At 34.4% G+C, this 24,937-nt stretch overlaps 1 protein-coding gene across 1 annotated transcript; it reads left to right on the top strand.

Annotated features, from left to right (window-relative positions):
• The first annotated feature begins 76 nt into the window (after positions 1 to 76).
• LOC131468704 (embryonic polyadenylate-binding protein-like) lies at positions 77 to 23,825 on the top strand. Its single transcript, XM_058643230.1, has 16 exons — positions 77 to 317; positions 1,691 to 1,895; positions 2,910 to 3,103; positions 3,248 to 3,363; positions 4,495 to 4,634; positions 4,727 to 4,821; positions 6,513 to 6,650; positions 6,758 to 6,853; positions 7,616 to 7,876; positions 8,462 to 8,549; positions 8,629 to 8,748; positions 8,821 to 8,957; positions 9,772 to 9,880; positions 9,977 to 10,107; positions 10,929 to 11,007; positions 23,684 to 23,825. The coding sequence occupies exons 1-15, from the start codon at positions 249 to 251 to the stop codon at positions 10,986 to 10,988; spliced, it is 1,959 nt and encodes a 652-aa protein (XP_058499213.1). The 5' UTR covers positions 77 to 248; the 3' UTR covers positions 10,989 to 11,007; positions 23,684 to 23,825.
• Positions 23,826 to 24,937: the final 1,112 nt, after the last annotated feature.

The following is a 24,937-nucleotide window of genomic DNA, read 5'->3' as shown; positions in this document are numbered from 1 at the left end:
AGTTGCAGCTCCAATTTTTTTTGTCTTAACTAAGTATTTTCACTCATAAATATAGCAAATAATAACTGTTTATTTACTTTCAAAGAAGTGGCCTAAAAAAGTTTACGAGTTAGCCATTGTTCCTTGAGAACTAGGTTCCGTCGCGGACTGTTACGTAAACGACTCTGCGCTCACGGCTTAATTGAAATGACTGCGCGGACTGGAGGTGCAGGTGTTCCACGGTGGTAATTAGAGGGAAACCTACGTCCATGCGGAAAGTGTACACGCTTCACTCAGAATTTAACTTCAAACGTCGACGCCTCGGCAATTTAAAAATCGTAAGTTACGTTGAACAGGGTTTACATTCACACTTGGTGTCGGTTGGAGGAGTTTAGCTGCTTCACTTGGAACAATTATTAACCGTTTTGATTCGCTGTTTCCCACCAAGAAATGGTGATCGAGATTGAACCGAGTTAAGCGAACTATCATCGATCTAATGGATGTCTTCAGTTTGTTAAAATGTGTTAAATTAATCCTAATTAACTTAGTTATAAATCTTGTATGTTGTTTAATTCACGTATGGCTTTTCACTTCATCATTAAACGTGAAGCACATTAATACATTTTGATCATAAAGTCCGCCATGGATCTCTGAAATCTAAAAATAATTTGTGCATTTTCAGTATTTGAAAGTCAGCTCACAAAACGATTGATTAAAAATAACTGCTAAACTAATTTAATGGTGCAAATAATTGACCGCGAACTCTAATTTAGCCAAATCAACAGTCCAATGTCAACATGGACGAGCTAATGGGGACAATATACGATTTTATTAGCCTCGTAAAAAGTAGCTAACAATCGATGAATCGGTCGATTATTACCTTGATTAGAACATAACGTATCAGAATTTGTTGAAACATGTTGACCTGTGTTTATGAAACGTGGAAATGATGTTCTCAAATGTCTTATTTTGTCCACAAACCAAAATGATTCAGTTTTGAATTATTTCTTATTTATATGGAGCAAAGAAACCAGCAAATATTCAAACTTTTAAGAGGCTGAGAAATCAAAAAATTATTGTGACCATCCTAGTTATTTATTTTGATCATGATTTGTATAGCGATCTTACCTGGGGGGGTGGGGGTCATACTTTTTTCTCTAAAAATATGTGACCTTTTTAACATGTTTTTGTAACATTACAACCAACGTTGTTTCCTCTTCAGAAAGTGCTCTCAAATACAGATGATGATAAAGTAAAGCTTACATATGATATGTGGAGAAACACTGCCCAATTATGTCTAGGAATAATACAAATATTTTATTAAAACATATTTTTTTTACAATAATCACCATATTTAACCATACATGTTTATGCTGGTGGCTGTGGCCATTGAAATACAATTTTTTGTGCCACCTCTAGTAGTTTATACACTTATTGTTAAAACCCAATATAGAAGATTGTAATGTAAATATGTAATTTCGAACACCTCGATACAACAAACACACTTGTCCACACAAAGCATCATTACAGTCAACAGTGTCATTAAAAAAATAATGTGTGGGTTCAACTACTTGACTTGAGTACTTGAGATTTCGTAGCACCAAAAGTTGTATTTCAATGGTAAAGTTTAAATGCCATGGCCCAGCCACATCTACAAACAGGAACAAAACAAAAAACTGAAACTAACTCAATGCATCTCTCGTCTCTCTAGCTGTCACCCAAGATGAACAGCAGTGGACCGGCCTATCCCCTCGCCTCCCTGTATGTGGGGGACTTGCACCCTGATGTCACAGAGGCCATGCTCTACCAAAAATTTTGTGCTGCTGGACCCATCATGTCGATCCGCGTGTGCCGAGACATCATCACCCGCAGATCTCTAGGATACGCGTACATAAACTTCCAGCAGCCAGCTGATGGTACAGTAACCATTTAATCCTAATCCACATAAAAAGGTAGTTGTTTTTTTGACGTACATATCAAATGACACCACGATGGTTGGATTATCTATAAGTAATACAGAAGCACTGGTGGTCATTCATAGTGAATCTGAATTTGTATTATGCCCAGAAGTGCTGGTGATAACTTAATTGTGTGGTGTTCATAGTTGTTGCTTCTTCCCGGAGTGAAGGATAACATTAAATTGTTTGCCGTAATCATAATTAAAGGTTACAACCACCGTGACAGTCAGAGTAGTAGTCGGTCTACTGTGTCGAGTTCAGGCCAGTTTAGTCAATATTATCCTTGGGCTTGATCAGGTCTGAGACAGAAAAATTTGAGTCTGCCCATATTCCCAACTCAAATACACCACCAGTACCAACCTGGACTGGAGTCTTGCAGTTGACGCCAAATTCTGATCCCATGAGAGGTGTTCTGCCTCAGCAGAATGAAACGCAGCAGGGTTTTTTTCAACCTCGTGGTACAATGTGTTTTTAAAATTGTGAGGTGATCTTTTGCTAAGAGTGGCGGTCTGAGATACTGTAGCCTCTCTGCTGAATCCAACTTCTTTCATCATCCAGCTTAATTTTTTGAACGCCATCATTGAGCCGTGCCGTTGTTGCTTAGCAACACCACTCTCGCATTATTTACACGAGTGACCAACAGACCAGAACGGCAGACTTCCACTCAGACATCATGAGGAGGAGATACAGATGATACAGGAAGAAAGCAACAGTACAATGGATAAGAACTAATTCTTCTGTCTTTACACCTTTGCAGAACAGTTGACAAATAAGTCACAATATTTTGACCATGGCCTTAAAATGGCATTATAAGATGCCTTATAACAGTAACTAGTAGTTTTTGTGACTCCACTACATCTATGTTAATATCACTAAGGAGGAGCAACTTTAAATATTTCATAAATTCAATCCTCTGTGGTGATGAAATATGAAGAAGTTCTGATCATTTTTATGGTGTCATTGCTTTCTTAGCGGAGTGCGCTCTGGATACAATGAATTATGATGTTATCAAGGGTCGGCCAATTAGAATAATGTGGTCTCAGCGTGACCCGGGACTCAGGAAGTCTGGAGTGGGCAACATCTTCATCAAGAACATAGACGAGTCAATTGACAACAAGGCACTGTACGATACCTTCTCGGCCTTCGGCAATATTTTGTCCTGCAAGGTAAGTTCCCTGGGTTATGGTTTGATTGTAATATTTAATTTGGATGTCAGAAATTTGTGAAATAATAGCATAATTTTCCACTGAGGATGTAAGGAGCAAATGTAAGTAAGTTGAGGCTTTAGTATCATTATTTTGTCTTTGCAGGTCGTCTGTGACGACAAAGGATCCAAAGGCTACGGCTTTGTTCACTTTGAGACTCAGCAGGCTGCAAATCGTGCCATCGAAACCATGAATGGGATGTTGCTGAATGATAGGAAAGTGTGAGTAGACAATAAATTGACTTTATGAAATGTTAGATGTTGGGCCTGTCAAGTCGGGTCAATTTTGTTTATATAGCCTCGGAGGGCTTTACAGTCTGTACAGCAAGTGACACCCTTTGTTCTTAGACCCTCATATCACATCCTCTCCTAGGATGGACAGACGTGCATGTATGCATGTAAACTATCTGAACTGCTAATGAAAGTTAATGTTTTTCGTTACCTCTTGCTTGGTCCACAGTGATTCTCTGTTACATTGGTGTGAATCAGTCATTTCTCTGTCCAACATGTTGCTGCCCGCCTTCTGACAAAACACAGAGAGCAGATGACTCCTGTACTGGCTTCTTTACACTGGCTCCCTGTCTGTCTATTTTAGGATTAATTAAAAATGTGTTTATTTGTTTTTAAATGCCGTCTTAATGGCATGGCACCAGCTTGCCTGCTGGAGCTCTTGCAGCTGCACACTCCTAGTAGAGCTCTGAGGTCACCTCAGCTGTGACCAGTTGCACTTGTTTGTGCCAAGATACTGGCTACAAAACAGTGGAGATGGCTGCACAGACACTCCACCAATTTGAAATCTTTTTTTTGAAGACTTGGCTCCTCTTCAGCTATTTTTAATTTGCTGATTTAAGTGTTTTTATTGTTTTTCTCATTAATGTTATTATATTTATCTTGGATATCATATGTATGTATTTGTTAGTTACAGTTGTTTTACTTTGGACATCTGAATCTTTGGATCGGTTTTTGGAACTTCTGTTGTTGTCTCATTGGTTTGTCAACTGCTGTTTTGGCCTGCACCATCTTGTGTTTTTTGAAAGCAAAACAGAGTCAATATTTAAATGAGAGTGTGGGGAAAGAAGTGAGGAGTGAATGTCAATGAGAGTGTGAGGCCTGGCAGGTTCATTGAGTGTGACATTTGCTGTCAGTGACACTATAGCGATGCCCTAAAACGCACCTCGCTTTTTCATTTGTTTGTTTATCAACTGGACCGTAATTCACAAAATGGTGTGAATTGAGACCAGAAATTCCTCAGACAATTAAAAACCTGGTTGATTTAAGCACATGCTCAGTTCGTTTTCCTCCTAACTTTGTTTTATCTTTTATTTGCTGCTTGTCTCCTGCTTCTGTCTGCAGTTTTGTTGGTCATTTCAAGTCTCGAAAGGAAAGAGAGGTGGAGTTTGGCTCCAAGGCAATGAAGTTCACCAACGTCTATATTAAAAACTTTGGTGAAGACTGCACTGATGAGAAGCTCAAGACAATCTTTTCACCATTTGGTAAGAGATCCTATTATTTACTCTGCCAGTGGCATCATCTTGCTAAACTGATTTAGTTTTTCCTCTTGTTGTTAAAAACATTTCACCCTCAGGAAGGACTCTGAGTGTACGGGTGATGAAGGACGAGAGTGGGCGTTCACGAGGATTTGGCTTTGTTAACTATGTTAACCATGAGGATGCGCAGAAGGTGTAGTGTGCCAAGTTTCTTCTCGGTCTTCTCTGCAGTCCCTCCAGGAATTTGCGATGTTGCGATCGCAACCATTAACGCAAATTCAACAAATTGCTCACCAGTTGATCACAGTGACAGAGGACGTTTCATCAATTAGCATAGATCAGTTTTTCTCAGATGGTTTGGTCAGGACCAAACCTGCACACTAGTGTTTACACTGATATGTGTTGCACTCCTCTCGTCTCCACAGACGCAGTGAGCTGCAGGACATACTCGTCCCAACCAGGGATTTTACTGTGAGGCTCCGCCTCCACTTCTGGGCAGAAATCCAGTGCTTGTATTCACTGAAAACACTTACATGTTATAACTTGGTCTTTTTTACCTTTGCAACTGAAACTCCGAGGCCATGCTGCTACTGTTCAGAGAATGAACCCAGAGCAGCGAATCAGACATCGTGGGTTAGAGCTGAAATTACTATATTAATCGACAACTATTTTGATTATCAATGAATCGGTTCGAAGCTTTTTTCATGTTTAAAACAAGATTTCTGATTGTTTCAGCTTCTTAAATGTGAGTAGGAAATACTCACATTTAAGAAGCTTTTGCTCCATATAACAAAGAAATCATTAAAAGTGAATCATTTTGGTTTGTGGACAAAACAAGACATTTGAGAACATCATCATTTCCAGGTTTGACAAACACCGACCAACATTTTTTTAAGCTTTTCTGATATTTTATGGCCCAAACGGTTAATCGAGAAAATAATCAACAGATTAATCGATTATGAAAATAATCGTTAGTTGCTGCTCTATAGTGGGTAATGATTTAAATAAAAAAAATGTGCTGGTTTAATGTAAATACATACATGAAGTGCACAAACAGATGCAGCTTCTGCTCTGAGAGACTGTTGTGAGGCTGTAACTCTCAGGTCAGGACTATGATAACTGTACACTCACAATCAACATTGTTTTAACTGGCTGTGCTTTTATTTTGACTTGTAAGATATTTTTTTTATTGAGCATATCCTTAACATGTTGAAACTGAAAATGAAGGTGTAGTCGTGATGAAGTTGCAGATATGTAGATATTGTATTTTGCGCAGGACGGGCTTTTTAGTTTGTTTTATAAAACAAAAAACCTCAACTATTTTTTGCAAATGTAATGCATAAAATCATCGGAAACATGCCGTGAAATCAAGCACATTTGGTTGCAACAATCGCAAAAACAGCCACAAATTCCTGGAAGGACTGTCCTCAACTAGATCCCTGCAACAGTAGCAGTCTATTATGTTTACATGAGCTGCTAATATAATAATAATCCACTCATATTCCCTTTTAATGTTGACTTGTCTGTGATATGTCCAGGGCTTTGAAAACCTCAACAGGACATTATAATCTTATGCCAATATTGTCAGATTTGTCACTAGAAGGTTACAGAAAGTAAAATCAATCAATGCAGCTGAATCAGAATTCACTCTTAACTCAAATTTTTCTAGTTACCTGCTGCTCTATCACGAGTCATAACATGCATTTTAATATGCACAAGTGTTTCATAGTAGTTATAATCTTCACTTAATTATGTTCCCATAATGGTTTTGTTGCCCTTTCCTCAGGGTTTGTTTCTCTTTTGAAAAAGGAAAGTGATTTACAGAACAGAATAGAGCGTAGCTAAAATCTATCAACAAATGTATTGATGCTCATGTTTTTCCAGGCAGTTGATGAAATGAATGGGAAGGAGATCAATGGGAAAATCCTCTATGTGGGTCGGGCTCAGAAACGTCTGGAACGTCAGGGAGAACTCAAACGCAAGTTTGACCAGATCAAACAGGACCGCATCCAGCGCTACCAGGTTCAGCTGCTTATTACACCTCTGAAGACTCTGGAGTGACTTTCATGATTCATTTTTTATGTCTTTAAACAGGTAGTTATCGTTGTTCTTCATTGTCTTGTTTCCAGGGGGTGAATCTCTATGTGAAGAACTTGGATGATACCATAGATGACGAGAGACTCCGGAAGGAGTTTGCACCTTACGGCACCATCACCAGTGCCAAGGTATTTTAGATACAGTGTTTTAAGTGTGTGACAGTTGAGAGAATATCTCTAACCACTGTATGATATATGTTGCTTCCATTTGGTGGTGGGTCATACGGAAGAGGATTAGGGCCAAATGTAAGAATAACTTGGAAAAAAGAAAATGGAGATAAGTCAGAATTGAAAAAAGTCAGAATTTAGCCTTTTCAATTCTGTCTTTTCTCTCTCTGAATTTTCATAATTCTGACTTTTTTCAATTTTGTCTTTTTTCCAACCAATTCTCACTTTTTCCTCATAACTTCTCACTTTTTTCAATTCTGTCTTTTTATTCTCAGGATTGTCATTTTTTTCATTTGTCTTTTCTCATAATTCTGACTTTTCAATTTTGTCTTTTTTCCAACCAATTCTCACGTTCTCCTCAGAATTCTGACTTTTTTCTATTCTGTCTTTTTCTCAGAATTCTGACTTTTACCTCATAACTCTGGAATTTTTCAATTCTAATTCTTTTTTCATAATTCTCACTTTTTAATCAGAATTCTCGCTTTTTTCAATTCTGTCTTTTTATTCTCAGAATTCTCATTTTGTTCTCAGAATTCTAAGCCCTGAAAACAAAAGTTTGTTTTTGTTGGAAAACTACATTAGCATATTGGTTGTATACATGAAAACACAAGGGTGTTTTTTGGGAGGATATTTTCCAAAATGTATAAAAAAATGCCTTTTCTTTCTTAATTGAATAAAATCCTGTGGAACATTTCAGAACTTTGGTTTCTTGGCGTCCTGTAGGTGATGACAGACGGCTCTCAGAGCAAGGGCTTCGGCTTTGTCTGCTTCTCTTCACCCGAGGAGGCGACAAAAGCAGTGACCGAGATGAATGGGAGAATTGTTGCGACCAAGCCGTTGTATGTGGCGCTGGCTCAGCGGAGGGAGGAGCGTAAAGCCATCCTCACCAACAAGTACATGCAGAGACTTGCCTCCCTGAGGTCCATGCCAAATACGGTCATCGACTCGTTCCATCAGGCCGGATACTACATGACTGTGCCACAGGTATGTTTGTTTAAACTGGGACCGAAGAGGAGAACATTGTGTGAGCTGCCAGTCCTGTGCAGTCAACTGATGTCAACTGCCATAAATCAAAGAAAACACATACCCCTGCTCTCATGGCTGCCAACGGTGACATGAGGAAAAACAGGTTTTAACCAATTGAAGGCCAAGCTAATCAAATCTAAGCCTCTTTAAGTCTATAACATCTGAAGAAAATGTTTTTCTTTCCATTAGTCAGTCTTTTTTTGACTGGAAACTGAAGATTGTGTTGCTTTGAAAGCAAAGTGCATTGGGGTAAATCATTCTATATACCATCGTTATTTTCCGCAGCATACAGGAGTTGCTGCCTCCATGAGTATATTCAAATGTGTTATTTTGTGATCCTAAGAAATCCTTTCTTAGTCAGTCTACGGCCTTAGCTCGATTTAAACTGCATATAAATGTACTGGATGTGAATCCCCTGAACTATTCCTTTTTAAAAACAACAGAAAACATAATGCACAAACCAAATGTGTAATCTGAATCTTGGTTGTCATGCGCTGTGTAGACGAATGACCCGTAAATTTGAATTCACACTTTCCCTTGTAGCATCACAGTCGCTCCTACTACAACCACAATGCGGTCAGCAACATGAGGCCAGCTCCTCACTGGACAGGACAACCACCGAGACCACCAGGTGAAATGTGGAATACAGTTTTCAGGTGGATACATGTCTGTTAGCAGTGAGTTTAAAAAATGCTGTGCCAATTATTTAGGCCCCCACTCAACCCAGGTTGTAGGTAACTTTGTGGCTCGACGTGGATCCCCGACCATTGCTACAGTCAGACAGGCTTCCACTCAGGCTCCACGTGTGGTCAGTTCTTCACAGAAGACGAGTAAGCACCCAAAAACGACAGTGGCTTTATGTGCCAGTTATTTGGTGTGTAACGTGTAATGTTTGTGTGCAGATAACATTGGGACCCAGACTGTCGGAGGTCGCACTGACATGCCCGGTCTGATCAGGAGCAACCAGTATAAGTACTCGCCTGCAGTGAGGAACCCGCAGCAGGTCATTACTGTTCCTGCGCCTATCACAAGACTGCAGGTGAGTAGTGAAAAAAATAACTAACTAGAGAATATTTACTTCTGCAACACATAAAGGCCGCAGGTCACAGTTGTTCTTCCCTTTTCTCTAAACTTAAAGCAGAACTATGCAGGATTTTTTCCTTATGTGAACAGTTTTGGAGTCATTGTGATGGTTAAATGTTGGTAGGGGGCATCGACCTGGAGTCCTCAGATTCAGGAGGATTCGCAGTCTTGGGTCTTGAACACAAATTGATTCACAGCAAGGTTATAATAGTTTTGGATTTTTCATTAGCTTTAGTTTTGACTTTGTTTTAGTTCATTTTAATTAGTTTTTAGAGTGGGTTTGCCAGTTTTGGTTGAGTTTTTATTAGTTTTAGTTTTTGTAATATGGAGTATTTGCCAGGTACAAGATTCAAAAAGGTCATAAGTATTAAGTATAAGCGCCGCAAAATATGCTATATTGTTATAACACATAAGGACACATAAACAACCATCCCTGAATCAAATATAACTGTCTACAAGAAATTAGACTGAAGGGATTACAGTCATAATTCTGAAGTACTGAAAAAAAAAAATCATAATTCTGAGATTAAAGTAATAATTCTGAGAAAAAAGTCATAATTCTGACATTAATCTCAGAATTCATGCTGTTTTATTTAAAAAAAAAATAAAAAATAAATAAACCTTTTTACATGTGGCCCTAATACTCTTCTGTAGATATCCGCAGATATTCAACAGTAAGCAAAGATCAAATGGGCGCCTAAATTAATCCGATGCGACTTGTTAGCTTCGGATCGCGACTGCTGAGGTATTGTCGTCATGTGATTCTTCAGGTGGTTTCAGCTGCAGTGATGGAGCAGCCGGTGCACGTTCCAGTCCAGGAGCCTCTCACTGCCTCGATGCTGGCTGCTGCTCCTCTCATGGACCAGAAACAACTGCTTGGTGAGGGATTAATCAATTAACTTTTATATATAGATTTAAATAATGTGTGTTTAGGTTACTGCTCAGCTCTGGTTCTTTGCTGTGACGCACGGACAGGTGAGCGACTGTACCCACTGATCCACGCTCTGCACCCAAACCTGGCTGGAAAAATCACTGGGATGCTTCTGGAGATCGACAACTCGGAGCTGCTGCACATGCTGGAAACGCCCGAGTCTCTGCACTCGAAGGTGCGTTTGTGGTTGTTCTGCGCGTGTGGGTGTATATATGTGTGTGTGTATATACGTGTGTGTGTGTGTGTGTGTGTATATATATGTGTATGTGTGTATATATATATGTGTATATATATATATGTGTGTATATATATATATGTGTGTATATATATATGTGTGTGTGTGTGTGTGTGTATATGTATATGTGTGTGTGTGTGTGTGTGTATGTATGTATGTATGTATGTGTGTATATATATATATATATATATATATATATATATATATATATATATATATATATATATATATATATATATATATATATATATAAAAAAACATATGTGTGTGTGTGTGTGTGTGTATATATACATACATTGCATTCTAAATTCAGCAGAGAGTGAAAGGGCTCAGAAATCAGAGTTGTGTTGATGGACTGGGAATCATATATACTTAAACCTCTGTCTGTTCACTTCATATTTCTGCTGAAACTCGTGATTATAGGCCTGTGATGTTCAGAAAAACATCGGGACAGAGATGGAAAACGTGTTTCTGTACTGCTTATTTTGCTTGAAAATCATTCATAAGTTTAAATGAATGAGTCTAATGTTGGTAATTAGACTATTTTATGGTTAAATACATTTCATTTCATGAAAAGTATTCCCTGTGTTAGTGATATCTCAGCATAATGAACTAAAAATTAGTTTCTTTGTTATTTCATCTTTAAACCGCTTGAGCCAGTCTGACCTGGTTTTTATCGTGTGTTGTGATTGAGTTTGACGTCCCTGATTCAGATCATTAAAATATATTTTTATCTCCATCATGTTTGTCTATTTGTTCAGGTGGACGAAGCGATCGCGGTCCTGCAGGCTCACCAGGCCAAGGAATGTTCCACCAAGTAATGATGGACGACATACTAAAGTATGACTTTTTAGTCAAATTTTGGACGACATACTAAAGTATGACTTTTTAGTCAAATTTTGGACGACATACTAATATATGACTTTTTTGTCAAATTTTGGACGACATACTATACTATGACTTTTGTCAAATTTTGGACGACAGTTAAGTATGACTTTTTATTCAAACTTCGGACGACATACTATACTATGACTTTTTGTGCAATTTTTGACGACATAGTAAAGTATGACTTTTTTGTCAAATTTTGGACGACATACTAAACTATGACGTGTTTGTCAAATTTTGGAGGACATAGTAAAGTATGACTTTTAGTCAAATTTCAGACGACATACTATGACTTTTTTGTCAAATTTTGGACGACATACTATACTATGACGTTTTTGTCAAATTTTGGACGACATAGTAAAGTATGACTTTTAGTCAAATTTTGGACGACATACTATACTATGACTTTTTTGTCAAATTTTGGACGACATAGTAAAGTATGACTTTTAGTCAAATTTTGGACGACATACTATGACTTTTTTGTCAAATTTTGGACGACATACTATACTATGACGTTTTTGTCAAATTTTGGACGACATACTATACTATGACTTTTTTGTCAAATTTTGGGCGACAAAGCAAAGTATGACTTTTTTGTCAAATTTTGGACGACATACTAAACTATGACGTGTTTGTCAAATTTTGGAGGACATAGTAAAGTATGACTTTTAGTCAAATTTCAGACGACATACTATGACTTTTTTGTCAAATTTTGGACGACATACTATACTATGACGTTTTTGTCAAATTTTGGACGACATAGTAAAGTATGACTTTTAGTCAAATTTTGGACGACATACTATACTATGACTTTTTTGTCAAATTTTGGACGACATAGTAAAGTATGACTTTTAGTCAAATTTTGGACGACATACTATGACTTTTTTGTCAAATTTTGGACGACATACTATACTATGACGTTTTTGTCAAATTTTGGACGACATACTATACTATGACTTTTTTGTCAAATTTTGGGCGACAAAGCAAAGTATGACTTTTTTGTCAAATTTTGGACGACATACTATACTATGACTTTTGTGCAATTTTTGACGACATAGTAAAGTATGACTTTTTGTCAAATTTTGGACGACATACTATACTATGACTTTTGTCAAATTTTGGACGACATACTATACTATGACTTTTAGTCAAATTTTGGACGACATACTATACTATGACTTTTTTGTCAAATTTTTGACGACATACTAAACTATGACTTTTAGTCAAATTTTGGAGGACATACTATACTATGACTTTTTTGTCAAATTTTGGACGACATACTAAACTATGACTTTTAGTCAAATTTTGGACGACATACTATACTATGACTTTTTTGTCAAATTTTGGACGACATACTAAACTATGACTTTTAGTCAAATTTGGACGACATACTATACTATGACTTTGTTTGTCAAATTTTGGACGACATACTAAATTATGACATTTGTCAAATTTTGGACGACATACTATGACTTGTCAAATTTTGGACGACATAGTAAAGTATGACTTTTTTGTCAAATTTTGGACTACATACCATACTATGACTTTTTTGTCAAATTTTGGACGACATAGTAAAGTATGACTTTTAGTCAAATTTTGGACGACATACTATACTATGACTTTTTTGTCAAATTTTGGGCGACAAAGCAAAGTATGACTTTTTTGTCAAATTTTGGACGACATACTATACTATGACTTTTTGTGCAATTTTTGACGACATAGTAAAGTATGACTTTTAGTCAAATTTTGGACGACATACTATACTATGACTTTTTTGTCAAATTTTGGACGACATACTAAACTATGACTTTTAGTCAAATTTTGGATGACATACTATACTATGACTTTTTTGTCAAATTTTGGACGACATACTAAACTATGACTTTTAGTCAAATTTTGGACGACATACTATACTATGACGTTTTTGTCAAATTTTGGACGACATACTATACTATGACGTTTTTGTCAAATTTTGGACGACATAGTAAAGTATGACTTTTTATTCAAATTTCGGACGACATACTATGACTTTTTGTGCAATTTTTGACGACATAGTAAAGTATGATTTTGAGGTCAAATTTTGGACGACATACTAAACTATGACGTTTTTGCCAAATTTTGGACGACATACTATACTATGACTTTTTTGTCAAATTTTGGACGACAAAATATACTATGACGTTTTTGCCAAATTTTGGACGACAAACTATACTATGATTTTTTTTACCAAATTTTGGACGACATACTATACTATGACTTTTTTGTCAAATTTTGGGCGACAAAGCAAAGTATGACTTTTTTGTCAAATTTTGGACGACATACTATACTATGACTTTTGTCAAATTTTGGACGACAGTTAAGTATGACTTTTTATTCAAATTTCGGACGACATGCTATACTATGACTTTTGTCAAATTTTGGACGACAGTTAAGTATGACTTTTTATTCAAACTTCGGACAACATACTATACTATGACTTTTTGTGCAATTTTTGACGACATAGTAAAGTATGACTTTTTTGTCAAATTTTGGACGACATACTAAACTATGACGTGTTTGTCAAATTTTGGACGACATAGTAAAGTATGACTTAGTCAAATTTCAGACGACATACTATGACTTTTTTATCAAATTTTGGACGACATACTATACTATGACGTTTTTGTCAAATTTTGGACGACATAGTAAAGTATGACTTTTAGTCAAATTTTGGACGACATACTATACTATGACTTTTTTGTCAAATTTTGGACGACATAGTAAAGTATGACTTTTAGTCAAATTTTGGACGACATACTATGACTTTTTTGTCAAATTTTGGACGACATACTATACTATGACGTTTTTGTCAAATTTTGGACGACATACTATACTATGACTTTTTTGTCAAATTTTGGGCGACAAAGCAAAGTATGACTTTTTTGTCAAATTTTGGACGACATACTATACTATGACTTTTGTGCAATTTTTGACGACATAGTAAAGTATGACTTTTTGTCAAATTTTGGACGACATACTATACTATGACTTTTTTGTCAAATTTTGGACGACATACTATACTATGACTTTTAGTCAAATTTTGGACGACATACTATACTATGACTTTTTTGTCAAATTTTTGACGACATACTAAACTATGACTTTTAGTCAAATTTTGGAGGACATACTATACTATGACTTTTTTGTCAAATTTTGGACAACATACTAAACTTTGACTTTTAGTCAAATTTTGGACGACATACTATACTATGACTTTTTTGTCAAATTTTGGACGACATACTAAACTATGACTTTTAGTCAAATTTGGACGACATACTATACTATGACTTTGTTTGTCAAATTTTGGACGACATACTAAATTATGACATTTGTCAAATTTTGGACGACATACTATGACTTGTCAAATTTTGGACGACATAGTAAAGTATGACTTTTTTGTCAAATTTTGGACTACATACCATACTATGACTTTTTTGTCAAATTTTGGACGACATAGTAAAGTATGACTTTTAGTCAAATTTTGGACGACATACTATACTATGACTTTTTTGTCAAATTTTGGGCGACAAAGCAAAGTATGACTTTTTTGTCAAATTTTGGACGACATACTATACTATGACTTTTTGTGCAATTTTTGACGACATAGTAAAGTATGACTTTTAGTCAAATTTTGGACGACATACTATACTATGACTTTTTTGTCAAATTTTGGACGACATACTAAACTATGACTTTTAGTCAAATTTTGGATGACATACTATACTATGACTTTTTTGTCAAATTTTGGACGACATACTAAACTATGACTTTTAGTCAAATTTTGGACGACATACTATACTATGACGTTTTTGTCAAATTTTGGACGACATACTATACTATGACGTTTTTGTCAAATTTTGGACGACATAGTAAAGTATGACTTTTTATTCAAATTTCGGACGACATACTATGACTTTTTGTGCAATTTTTGACGACATAGTAAAGTATGATTTTGAGGTCAAATTTTGGACGACATACTAAACTATGACGTTTTTGCCAAATTTTGGACGACATACTATACTATGACTTTTTTGTCAAATTTTGGACGACAAAATATACTATGACGTTTTTGCCAAATTTTGGACGACAAACTATACTATGATTTTTTTTACCAAATTTTGGACGACATACTATACTATGACTTTTTTGTCAAATTTTGGGCGACAAAGCAAAGTATGACTTTTTTGTCAAATTTTGGACGACATACTATACTATGACTTTTGTCAAATTTTGGACGACAGTTAAGTATGACTTTTTATTCAAATTTCGGACGACATGCTATACTATGACTTTTTGTGCAATTTTTGACGACATAGTAAAGTATGACTTTTTTTGTCAAATTTTGGACGACATAGTAAAGTATGACTTTTAGTCAAATTTTGGACGACATACTATACTATGACTTTGTTTGTCAAATTTTGGACGACATACTAAATTATGACATTTGTCAAATTTTGGACGACATACTATGACTTGTCAAATTTTGGACGACATAGTAAAGTATGACTTTTAGTCAAATTTTGGACGACATACTATACTATGACTTTTTTGTCAAATTTTGGGCGACAAAGCAAAGTATGACTTTTTTGTCAAATTTTGGACGACATACTATACTATGACTTTTTGTGCAATTTTTGACGACATAGTAAAGTATGACTTTTAGTCAAATTTTGGACGACATACTATACTATGACTTTTTTGTCAAATTTTGGACGACATACTAAACTATGACTTTTAGTCAAATTTTGGATGACATACTATACTATGACTTTTTTGTCAAATTTTGGACGACATACTAAACTATGACTTTTAGTCAAATTTTGGACGACATACTATACTATGACGTTTTTGTCAAATTTTGGACGACATACTATACTATGACGTTTTTGTCAAATTTTGGACGACATAGTAAAGTATGACTTTTTATTCAAATTTCGGACGACATACTATGACTTTTTGTGCAATTTTTGACGACATAGTAAAGTATGATTTTGAGGTCAAATTTTGGACGACATACTAAACTATGACGTTTTTGCCAAATTTTGGACGACATACTATACTATGACTTTTTTGTCAAATTTTGGACGACAAAATATACTATGACGTTTTTGCCAAATTTTGGACGACAAACTATACTATGATTTTTTTTACCAAATTTTGGACGACATACTATACTATGACTTTTTTGTCAAATTTTGGGCGACAAAGCAAAGTATGACTTTTTTGTCAAATTTTGGACGACATACTATACTATGACTTTTGTCAAATTTTGGACGACAGTTAAGTATGACTTTTTATTCAAATTTCGGACGACATGCTATACTATGACTTTTTGTGCAATTTTTGACGACATAGTAAAGTATGACTTTTTTTGTCAAATTTTGGACGACATAGTAAAGTATGACTTTTAGTCAAATTTTGGACGACATACTATACTATGACTTTTTTGTCAAATTTTGGACGACATACTAAACTATGACTTTTAGTCAAATTTCGGACGACATACTATACTATGACTTTTTGTGCAATTTTTGACGACATAGTAAAGTATGATTTTGAGGTCAAATTTTGGACGACATACTAAACTATGACGTTTTTGCCAAATTTTGGATGACATACTATACTATGATTTTTTTGTCAAATTTTGGACGACATAATATACTATGACGTTTTTGTCAAATTTTGGGCGACAAAGCAAAGTATGACTTTTTTGTCAAATTTTGGAGGACATACTATACTATGACTTTTTTGTCAAATTTTGGACGACATACTATACTATGACTTTTTTGTCAAATTTTGGACGACATACTAAATTATGACTTTTAGTCAAATTTTGGACGACATACTATACTATGACTTTTTTGTCAAATTTTGGACGACATACTAAACTATGACGTTTTTGTAAAATTTTGGACGACATACTATACTATGATTTTTTGTGCAATTTTTGACGACATAGTAAAGTATGATTTTGAGGTCAAATTTTGGACGACATACTAAACTATGACGTTTTTGCCAAATTTTGGACGACATACTATACTATGATTTTTTTGTCAAATTTTGGACGACATACTATACTATGACGTTTTTGCCAAATTTTGGACGACATACTATACTATGACGTTTTTGTCAAATTTTGGACGACATAGTAAAGTATGACTTTTAGTCAAATTTTGGAGGACATACTATACTATGACTTTTTTGTCAAATTTTGGGCGACAAAGCAAAGTATGACTTTTTTGTCAAATTTTGGACGACATACTATACTATGACTTTTGTCAAATTTTGGACGTCAGTTAAGTATGACTTTTTATTCAAATTTCGGACGACATACTATACTATGACTTTTTGTGCAATTTTTGACGACATAGTAAAGTATGACTTTTTTGTCAAATTTTGGACGACATAGTAAAGTATGACTTTTAGTCAAATTTTGGACGACATACTATACTATGACTTTTTTGTCAAATTTTGGACGACATAGTAAAGTATGACTTTTAGTCAAATTTTGGACAACATACTATACTATGACTTTTTGTGCAATTTTTGACGACATAGTAAAGTATGACTTTTAGTCAAATTTTGGACGACATACTATACTATGACTTTTTTGTCAAATTTTGGACGACATACTAAACTATGACTTTTAGTCAAATTTTGGATGACATACTATACTATGACTTTTTTGTCAAATTTTGGACGACATACTAAACTATGACTTTTAGTCAAATTTTGGACGACATACTATACTATGACGTTTTTGTCAAATTTTGGACGACATACTATACTATGACGTTTTTGTCAAATTTTGGACGACATAGTAAAGTATGACTTTTTATTCAAATTTCGGACGACATACTATGACTTTTTGTGCAATTTTTGACGACATAGTAAAGTATGATTTTGAGGTCAAATTTTGGACGACATACTAAACTATGACTTTTTGCCAAATTTTGGACGACATACTATACTATGACTTTTTTGTCAAATTTTGGGCGACAAAGCAAAGTATGACTTTTTTGTCAAATTTTGGACAACATACTATACTATGACTTTTGTCAAATTTTGGACGACAGTTAAGTATGACTTTTTATTCAAATTTCGGACGACATGCTATACTATGACTTTTTGTGCAATTTTTGGGCGACAAAGCAAAGTATGACTTTTTTGTCAAATTTTGGAGGACATACTATACTATGACTTTTTTGTCAAATTTTGGACGACATACTATACTATGACTTTTTTGTCAAATTTTGGACGACATACTAAATTATGACTTTTAGTCAAATTTTGGACGACATACTATACTATGACTTTTTTGTCAAATTTTGGACGACATACTAAACTATGACGTTTTTGTAAAATTTTGGACGACATACTATACTATGACTTTTTGTGCAATTTTGGACGACATACTAAATTATGACTTTTAGTCAAATTTTGGACGACATACTAAACTATGACGTTTTGCCAAATTTTGGACGACATACTATACTATGATTTTTTTGTCAAATTTTGGACGACATACTATACTATGACGTTTTTGCCAAATTTTGGACGACATACTATACTATGACGTTTCTGTCAAATTTTGGACGACATAGTAAAGTATGACTTTTGTCAAATTTTGGACGTCAGTTAAGTATGACTTTTTATTCAAATTTCGGACGACATGCTATACTATGACTTTTTGACGACATAGTAAAGTATGACTTTTTCGTCAAATTTTGGACGACATAGTAAAGTATGACTTTTAGTCAAATTTTGGACGACATACTATACTATGACTTTTTTGTCAAATTTTGGACGACATAGTAAAGTATGACTTTTAGTCAAATTTTGGACGACATACTATACTATGACTTTTTGTCAAATTTTGGACGACATAGTAAAGTATGACTTTTAGTCATATTTTGGACGACATGCTATACTATGACTTTTTGTGCAATTTTTGACGACATAGTAAAGTATGACTTTTTTTGTCAAATTTTGGACGACATACTATACTATGACGTTTTTGTCAAATTTTGGACGACATAGTAAAGTATGACTTTTTATTCAAATTTCGGACGACATACTATGACTTTTTGTGCAATTTTTGACGACATAGTAAAGTATGATTTTGAGGTCAAATTTTGGACAACATACTAAACTATGACGTTTTTGCCAAATTTTGGACGACATACTATACTATGACTTTTTTGTCAAATTTTGGACGACATAATATACTATGACTTTTTTGTCAAATTTTGGACGACATACTATACTATGACTTTTTTGTCAAATTTTGGACGACATACTAAATTATGACTTTTAGTCAAATTTTGGACAACATACTATACTATGACTTTTTTGTCAAATTTTGGACGACATACTAAACTATGACGTTTTTGTAAAATTTTGGACGACATAGTAAAGTATGACTTTTTATCCAAATTTCGGACGACATACTATACTATGACTTTTTGTGCAATTTTTGACGACATAGTAAAGTATGATTTTGAGGTCAAATTTTGGACGACATACTAAACTATGACGTTTTTGCCAAATTTTGGACGACATACTATACTATGACTTTTTTGTCAAATTTTGGACGACATACTATACTATGACGTTTTTGTCAAATTTTGGACGACATAGTAAAGTATGACTTTTAGTCAAATTTTGGAGGACACACTATACTTTGACTTTTTTGTCAAATTTTGGACGACAGTTAAGTATGACTTTTTATTCAAATTTCGGACGACATGCTATACTATGACTTTTTGTGCAATTTTTGACGACATAGTAAAGTATGACTTTTAGTCAAATTTTGGACGACATACTATACTATGACTTTTTGTCAAATTTTGGACGACATAGTAAAGTATGACTTTTAGTCATATTTTGGACGACATGCTATACTATGACTTTTTGTGCAATTTTTGACGACATAGTAAAGTATGACTTTTTTTGTCAAATTTTGGACGACATAGTAAAGTATGACTTTTAGTCAAATTTTGGACGACATACTATACTATGACGTTTTTGTCAAATTTTGGACGACATAGTAAAGTATGACTTTTTATTCAAATTTCGGACGACATACTATGACTTTTTGTGCAATTTTTGACGACATAGTAAAGTATGATTTTGAGGTCAAATTTTGGACAACATACTAAACTATGACGTTTTTGCCAAATTTTGGACGACATACTATACTATGACTTTTTTGTCAAATTTTGGACGACATAATATACTATGACTTTTTTGTCAAATTTTGGACGACATACTATACTATGACTTTTTTGTCAAATTTTGGACGACATACTAAATTATGACTTTTAGTCAAATTTTGGACAACATACTATACTATGACTTTTTTGTCAAATTTTGGACGACATACTAAACTATGACGTTTTTGTAAAATTTTGGACGACATAGTAAAGTATGACTTTTTATCCAAATTTCGGACGACATACTATACTATGACTTTTTGTGCAATTTTTGACGACATAGTAAAGTATGATTTTGAGGTCAAATTTTGGACGCCATACTAAACTATGACGTTTTTGCCAAATTTTGGACGACATACTATACTATGATTTTTTTGTCAAATTTTGGACGACATACTATACTATGACGTTTTTGCCAAATTTTGGACGACATACTATACTATGACGTTTTTGTCAAATTTTGGACGACATAGTAAAGTATGACTTTTAGTCAAATTTTGGAGGACACACTATACTTTGACTTTTTTGTCAAATTTTGGACGACAGTTAAGTATGACTTTTTATTCAAATTTCGGACGACATGCTATACTATGACTTTTTGTGCAATTTTTGACGACATAGTAAAGTATGACTTTTTTTGTCAAATTTTGGACGACATAGTAAAGTATGACTTTTAGTCAAATTTTGGACGACATACTATACTATGACTTTTTGTCAAATTTTGGACGACATAGTAAAGTATGACTTTTAGTCAAATTTTGGACGACATACTATACTATGACTTGACAAAAACGTCATACTATACTATGACGTTTTTGTCAAATTTTGGACGACATAGTAAAGTATGACGTTTTTGTCAAATTTTGGACGACATAGTAAAGTATGACTTTTTTGTCAAATTTTGGGCGACAAAGCAAAGTATGACTTTTTTGTCAAATTTTGGACGACATACTATACTATGACTTTTGTCAAATTTTGGACGTCAGTTAAGTATGACTTTTTATTCAAATTTCGGACGACATGCTATACTATGACTTTTTGTGCAATTTTTGACGACATAGTAAAGTATGACTTTTTTTGTCAAATTTTGGACGACATAGTAAAGTATGACTTTTAGTCAAATTTTGGACGACATACTATACTATGACTTTTTTGTCAAATTTTGGACGACATAGTAAAGTATGACTTTCTGTCAAATTTTGGACGACATAGTAAAGTATGACTTTTAGTCAAATTTTGGACGACATGCTATACTATGACTTTTTGTGCAATTTTTGACGACAGTAAAGTATGACTTTTTTTGTCAAATTTTGGACGACATAGTAAAGTATGACTTTTAGTCAAATTTTGGACGACATACTATACTATGACGTTTTTGTCAAATTTTGGACGACATAGTAAAGTATGACTTTATTCAAATTTCGGACGACATACTATGACTTTTTGTGCAATTTTTGACGACATAGTAAAGTATGATTTTGAGGTCAAATTTTGGACAACATACTAAACTATGACGTTTTTGCCAAATTTTGGACGACATACTATACTATGACTTTTTTGTCAAATTTTGGACGACATAATATACTATGACTTTTTTGTCAAATTTTGGACGACATACTATACTATGACTTTTTTGTCAAATTTTGGACGACATACTATACTAAGACTTTTGTCAAATTTTGGAAGACAGTTAAGTATGACTTTTTATTCAAATTTCGGACGACATACTATACTATGACTTTTTGTGCAATTTTTGACGACATAGTAAAGTATGACTTTTTGTCAAATTTTGGACGACATACTATACTATGACTTTTTTGTCAAATTTTGGACGACATACTATACTATGACTTTTAGTCAAATTTGGACGACATACTATACTATGACTTTTTTTGTCAAATTTTGGACGACATACTATACTATGACTTTTTGTGCAATTTTTGACGACATAGTAAAGTATGACTTTTTTGTCAAATTTTGGACGACATACTAAACTATGACGTTTTTGTCAAATTCTGGACGACATAGTAAAGTATGACTTAGTCAAATTTTGGACAACATACTATGACGTTTTTGTCAAATTTTTGACGACAGAAATGTATGACTTTTAGTCAAATTTTGGGCGACAAAGCAAAGTATGACTTTTTTGTCAAATTTTGGACGACATACTATACTATGACTTTTGTCAAATTTTGGAAGACAGTTAAGTATGACTTTTTATTCAAATTTCGGACGACATACTATACTATGACTTTTTGTGCATTTTTTGACGACATAGTAAAGTATGACTTTTTGTCAAATTTTGGACGACATACTATACTATGACTTTTTTGTCAAATTTTGGACGACATACTATACTATGACTTTTAGTCAAATTTGGACGACATACTATACTATGACTTTTTTTGTCAAATTTTGGACGACATAGTAAAGTATGACTTTTGTCAAATTTTGGACGACATACTATGACTTGTCAAATTTTGGACGACATAGTAATGTATGATTTTGAGGTCAAATTTTGGACGACATACTTAACTATGACGTTTTTGCCAAATTTTGGACGACAAAGTATGACTTTTAGTCAAATTTTGGAGGACATACTATACTATGACTTTTTTGTCAAATTTTGGACTACATACCATACTATGACTTTTTTGTCAAATTTTGGACGACATAGCAAAGTATGACTTTTAGTCAAATTCGGACGACATACTATACTATGACTTTTTTTGTCAAATTTTGGAAGACATACTAAACTATGACGTTTTTGTCAAATTTTGGACGACATATTATACTATGACTTTTTTGTCACATTTTGGATAACATACTAAAGTATGACTTTTTGTCAAATTGTGGACGACATAGTAAAGTATGACTTTTTTGTCAGATTTTGGACGACATACTCAAGTATGACTTTTTTGTCACATTTTGGACGACAGTGATGTATGACTTTCTTGTCAAATTTTGGACAACATGGTTTGAGACAATTACCCTCACCATTGTCAACTATTTTGATAATTTATTAGATTTTTCTAGCTTCTGAAAATGTGAATATTATCTTTGCTGTGTGTAACAAAAAGTAATCACTGAAGGCTAGTCATTTTTGTGGGCAAAATGAGACATGTGAAAACTAAGTGACAGACTTACAGAGGGTAACTACGATAGAGCTGCTTCCTCAGTGTAGTCGCTGACCTAAAAGCAGAGCAGCTGCACATGTTCTGTTGAAATACAGCCATAATAAGTCAACATTTTGCACGAGAAAATATTACTAAAAGATTGACAGCTCTATTCATTACCTTTTGAGCGCTCAATTCTATTGTTCTATTGTGTCGCAGGAGGGTAAAATGTCACTTAACCCATGTCATTTTTTTTTCCAGATTTAAACAACTCTGAGGAACAAAAAAGTTAAGAAGAGAAATGTGATGTGTGACTTAAATTAAGGCTGAAGAGATTTGTGAAATTATTACATTTTGTTGTTGCTATATCTTTTGTTAGCAGATAAAAGTCTACAGTATATGCATTAAATCCGTCTTTTTTTGTCATTTTGTTAAACACATGTTGACATCTACAGTGGGTTCCGTAAATATCTGCACCCCTTCAACTTTTTGACATTTTGCCATGCTGGGACCACAAACATAAATATATTTAATTGAAATTTCATGTGAAAGACACACATTAAGGAACACACCATCATGAAGTGAAATGAAATTGATACATGATTTTGAACTTTTTCTATGAATAAAAAACTGAAAAGTGGGGTTTGCAAAAGTATCTACCCCCTTTCCTCTGTGCAACCAATTGCCTTCAGAAGTTGCCTGATGATTTCTGAATGATCGCATGTTGACCTAATGACTCTCAGAGGTCTGTTAAGAGAATATTGGGGAGCAGACAGCATCATGAAGTCCAACGAACACACCAGACAGGTCCGGGATAAGTATAAAGCTGGTTTAGGCTATAAGATTTCCAAAGCTTGGAAATGGAAAGAGTATGGCATCACTGCAAACCTACCAAGAGAGGGCTGTCCTACTAAACATACTGGCTGAACAAGGAGAGGACTGATCAGAGCTGTAACCAAGAAGCCCATGATGACCTTGGATGAACTGCAGAGAGCCACAGCTCAGGTGGGGGAACCTGTCCACAGGTCAACTATTGGTCATACACTGCACAAATCTGGCATTTATGGAAGAGTGGCTGGAAGAAAGCCATTCTTAAAAAAAAATTAATAAATGAATAAATTTAATTTCACTTCACGATTGTTACCGTGTGTGTCTTTCACATAAAATTTCAATTGAATACATTTGTTTCTGGTCCTAGCATGGCAAAATGTTGAAAAGTTAAAGGGGTGCAGATATTTATGCAACCCACTGTACTCTAAACTGGTTTTATGAGGTACGGACAGAATTGGCAATGCTTCGCTCTCATGGAGAATATGGCTGCCAGCAGGGACCGAATTAAAAACACAAGTTACAGGTATAGATGACATTAAGTTAGTCTTTGGCCAAAGTCTACAGTATGTTATGTGCCTTTTTCTCACCGGTCAAGTAGACTTTCTCCATAGAGAAAATCAACGATTTTACTTCACTAACAAGGATTTTTGATACACTGCTGTCTTTTGACAGTATTACCCTTTG

Source organism: Solea solea, chromosome 11 (genome assembly GCF_958295425.1).
Source record: "Solea solea chromosome 11, fSolSol10.1, whole genome shotgun sequence".
NCBI lineage: Eukaryota > Metazoa > Chordata > Actinopteri > Pleuronectiformes > Soleidae > Solea > Solea solea.
Note: the sequence above shows the minus strand (reverse complement) of the source record. Positions and strands in the feature narration are given on the sequence as shown.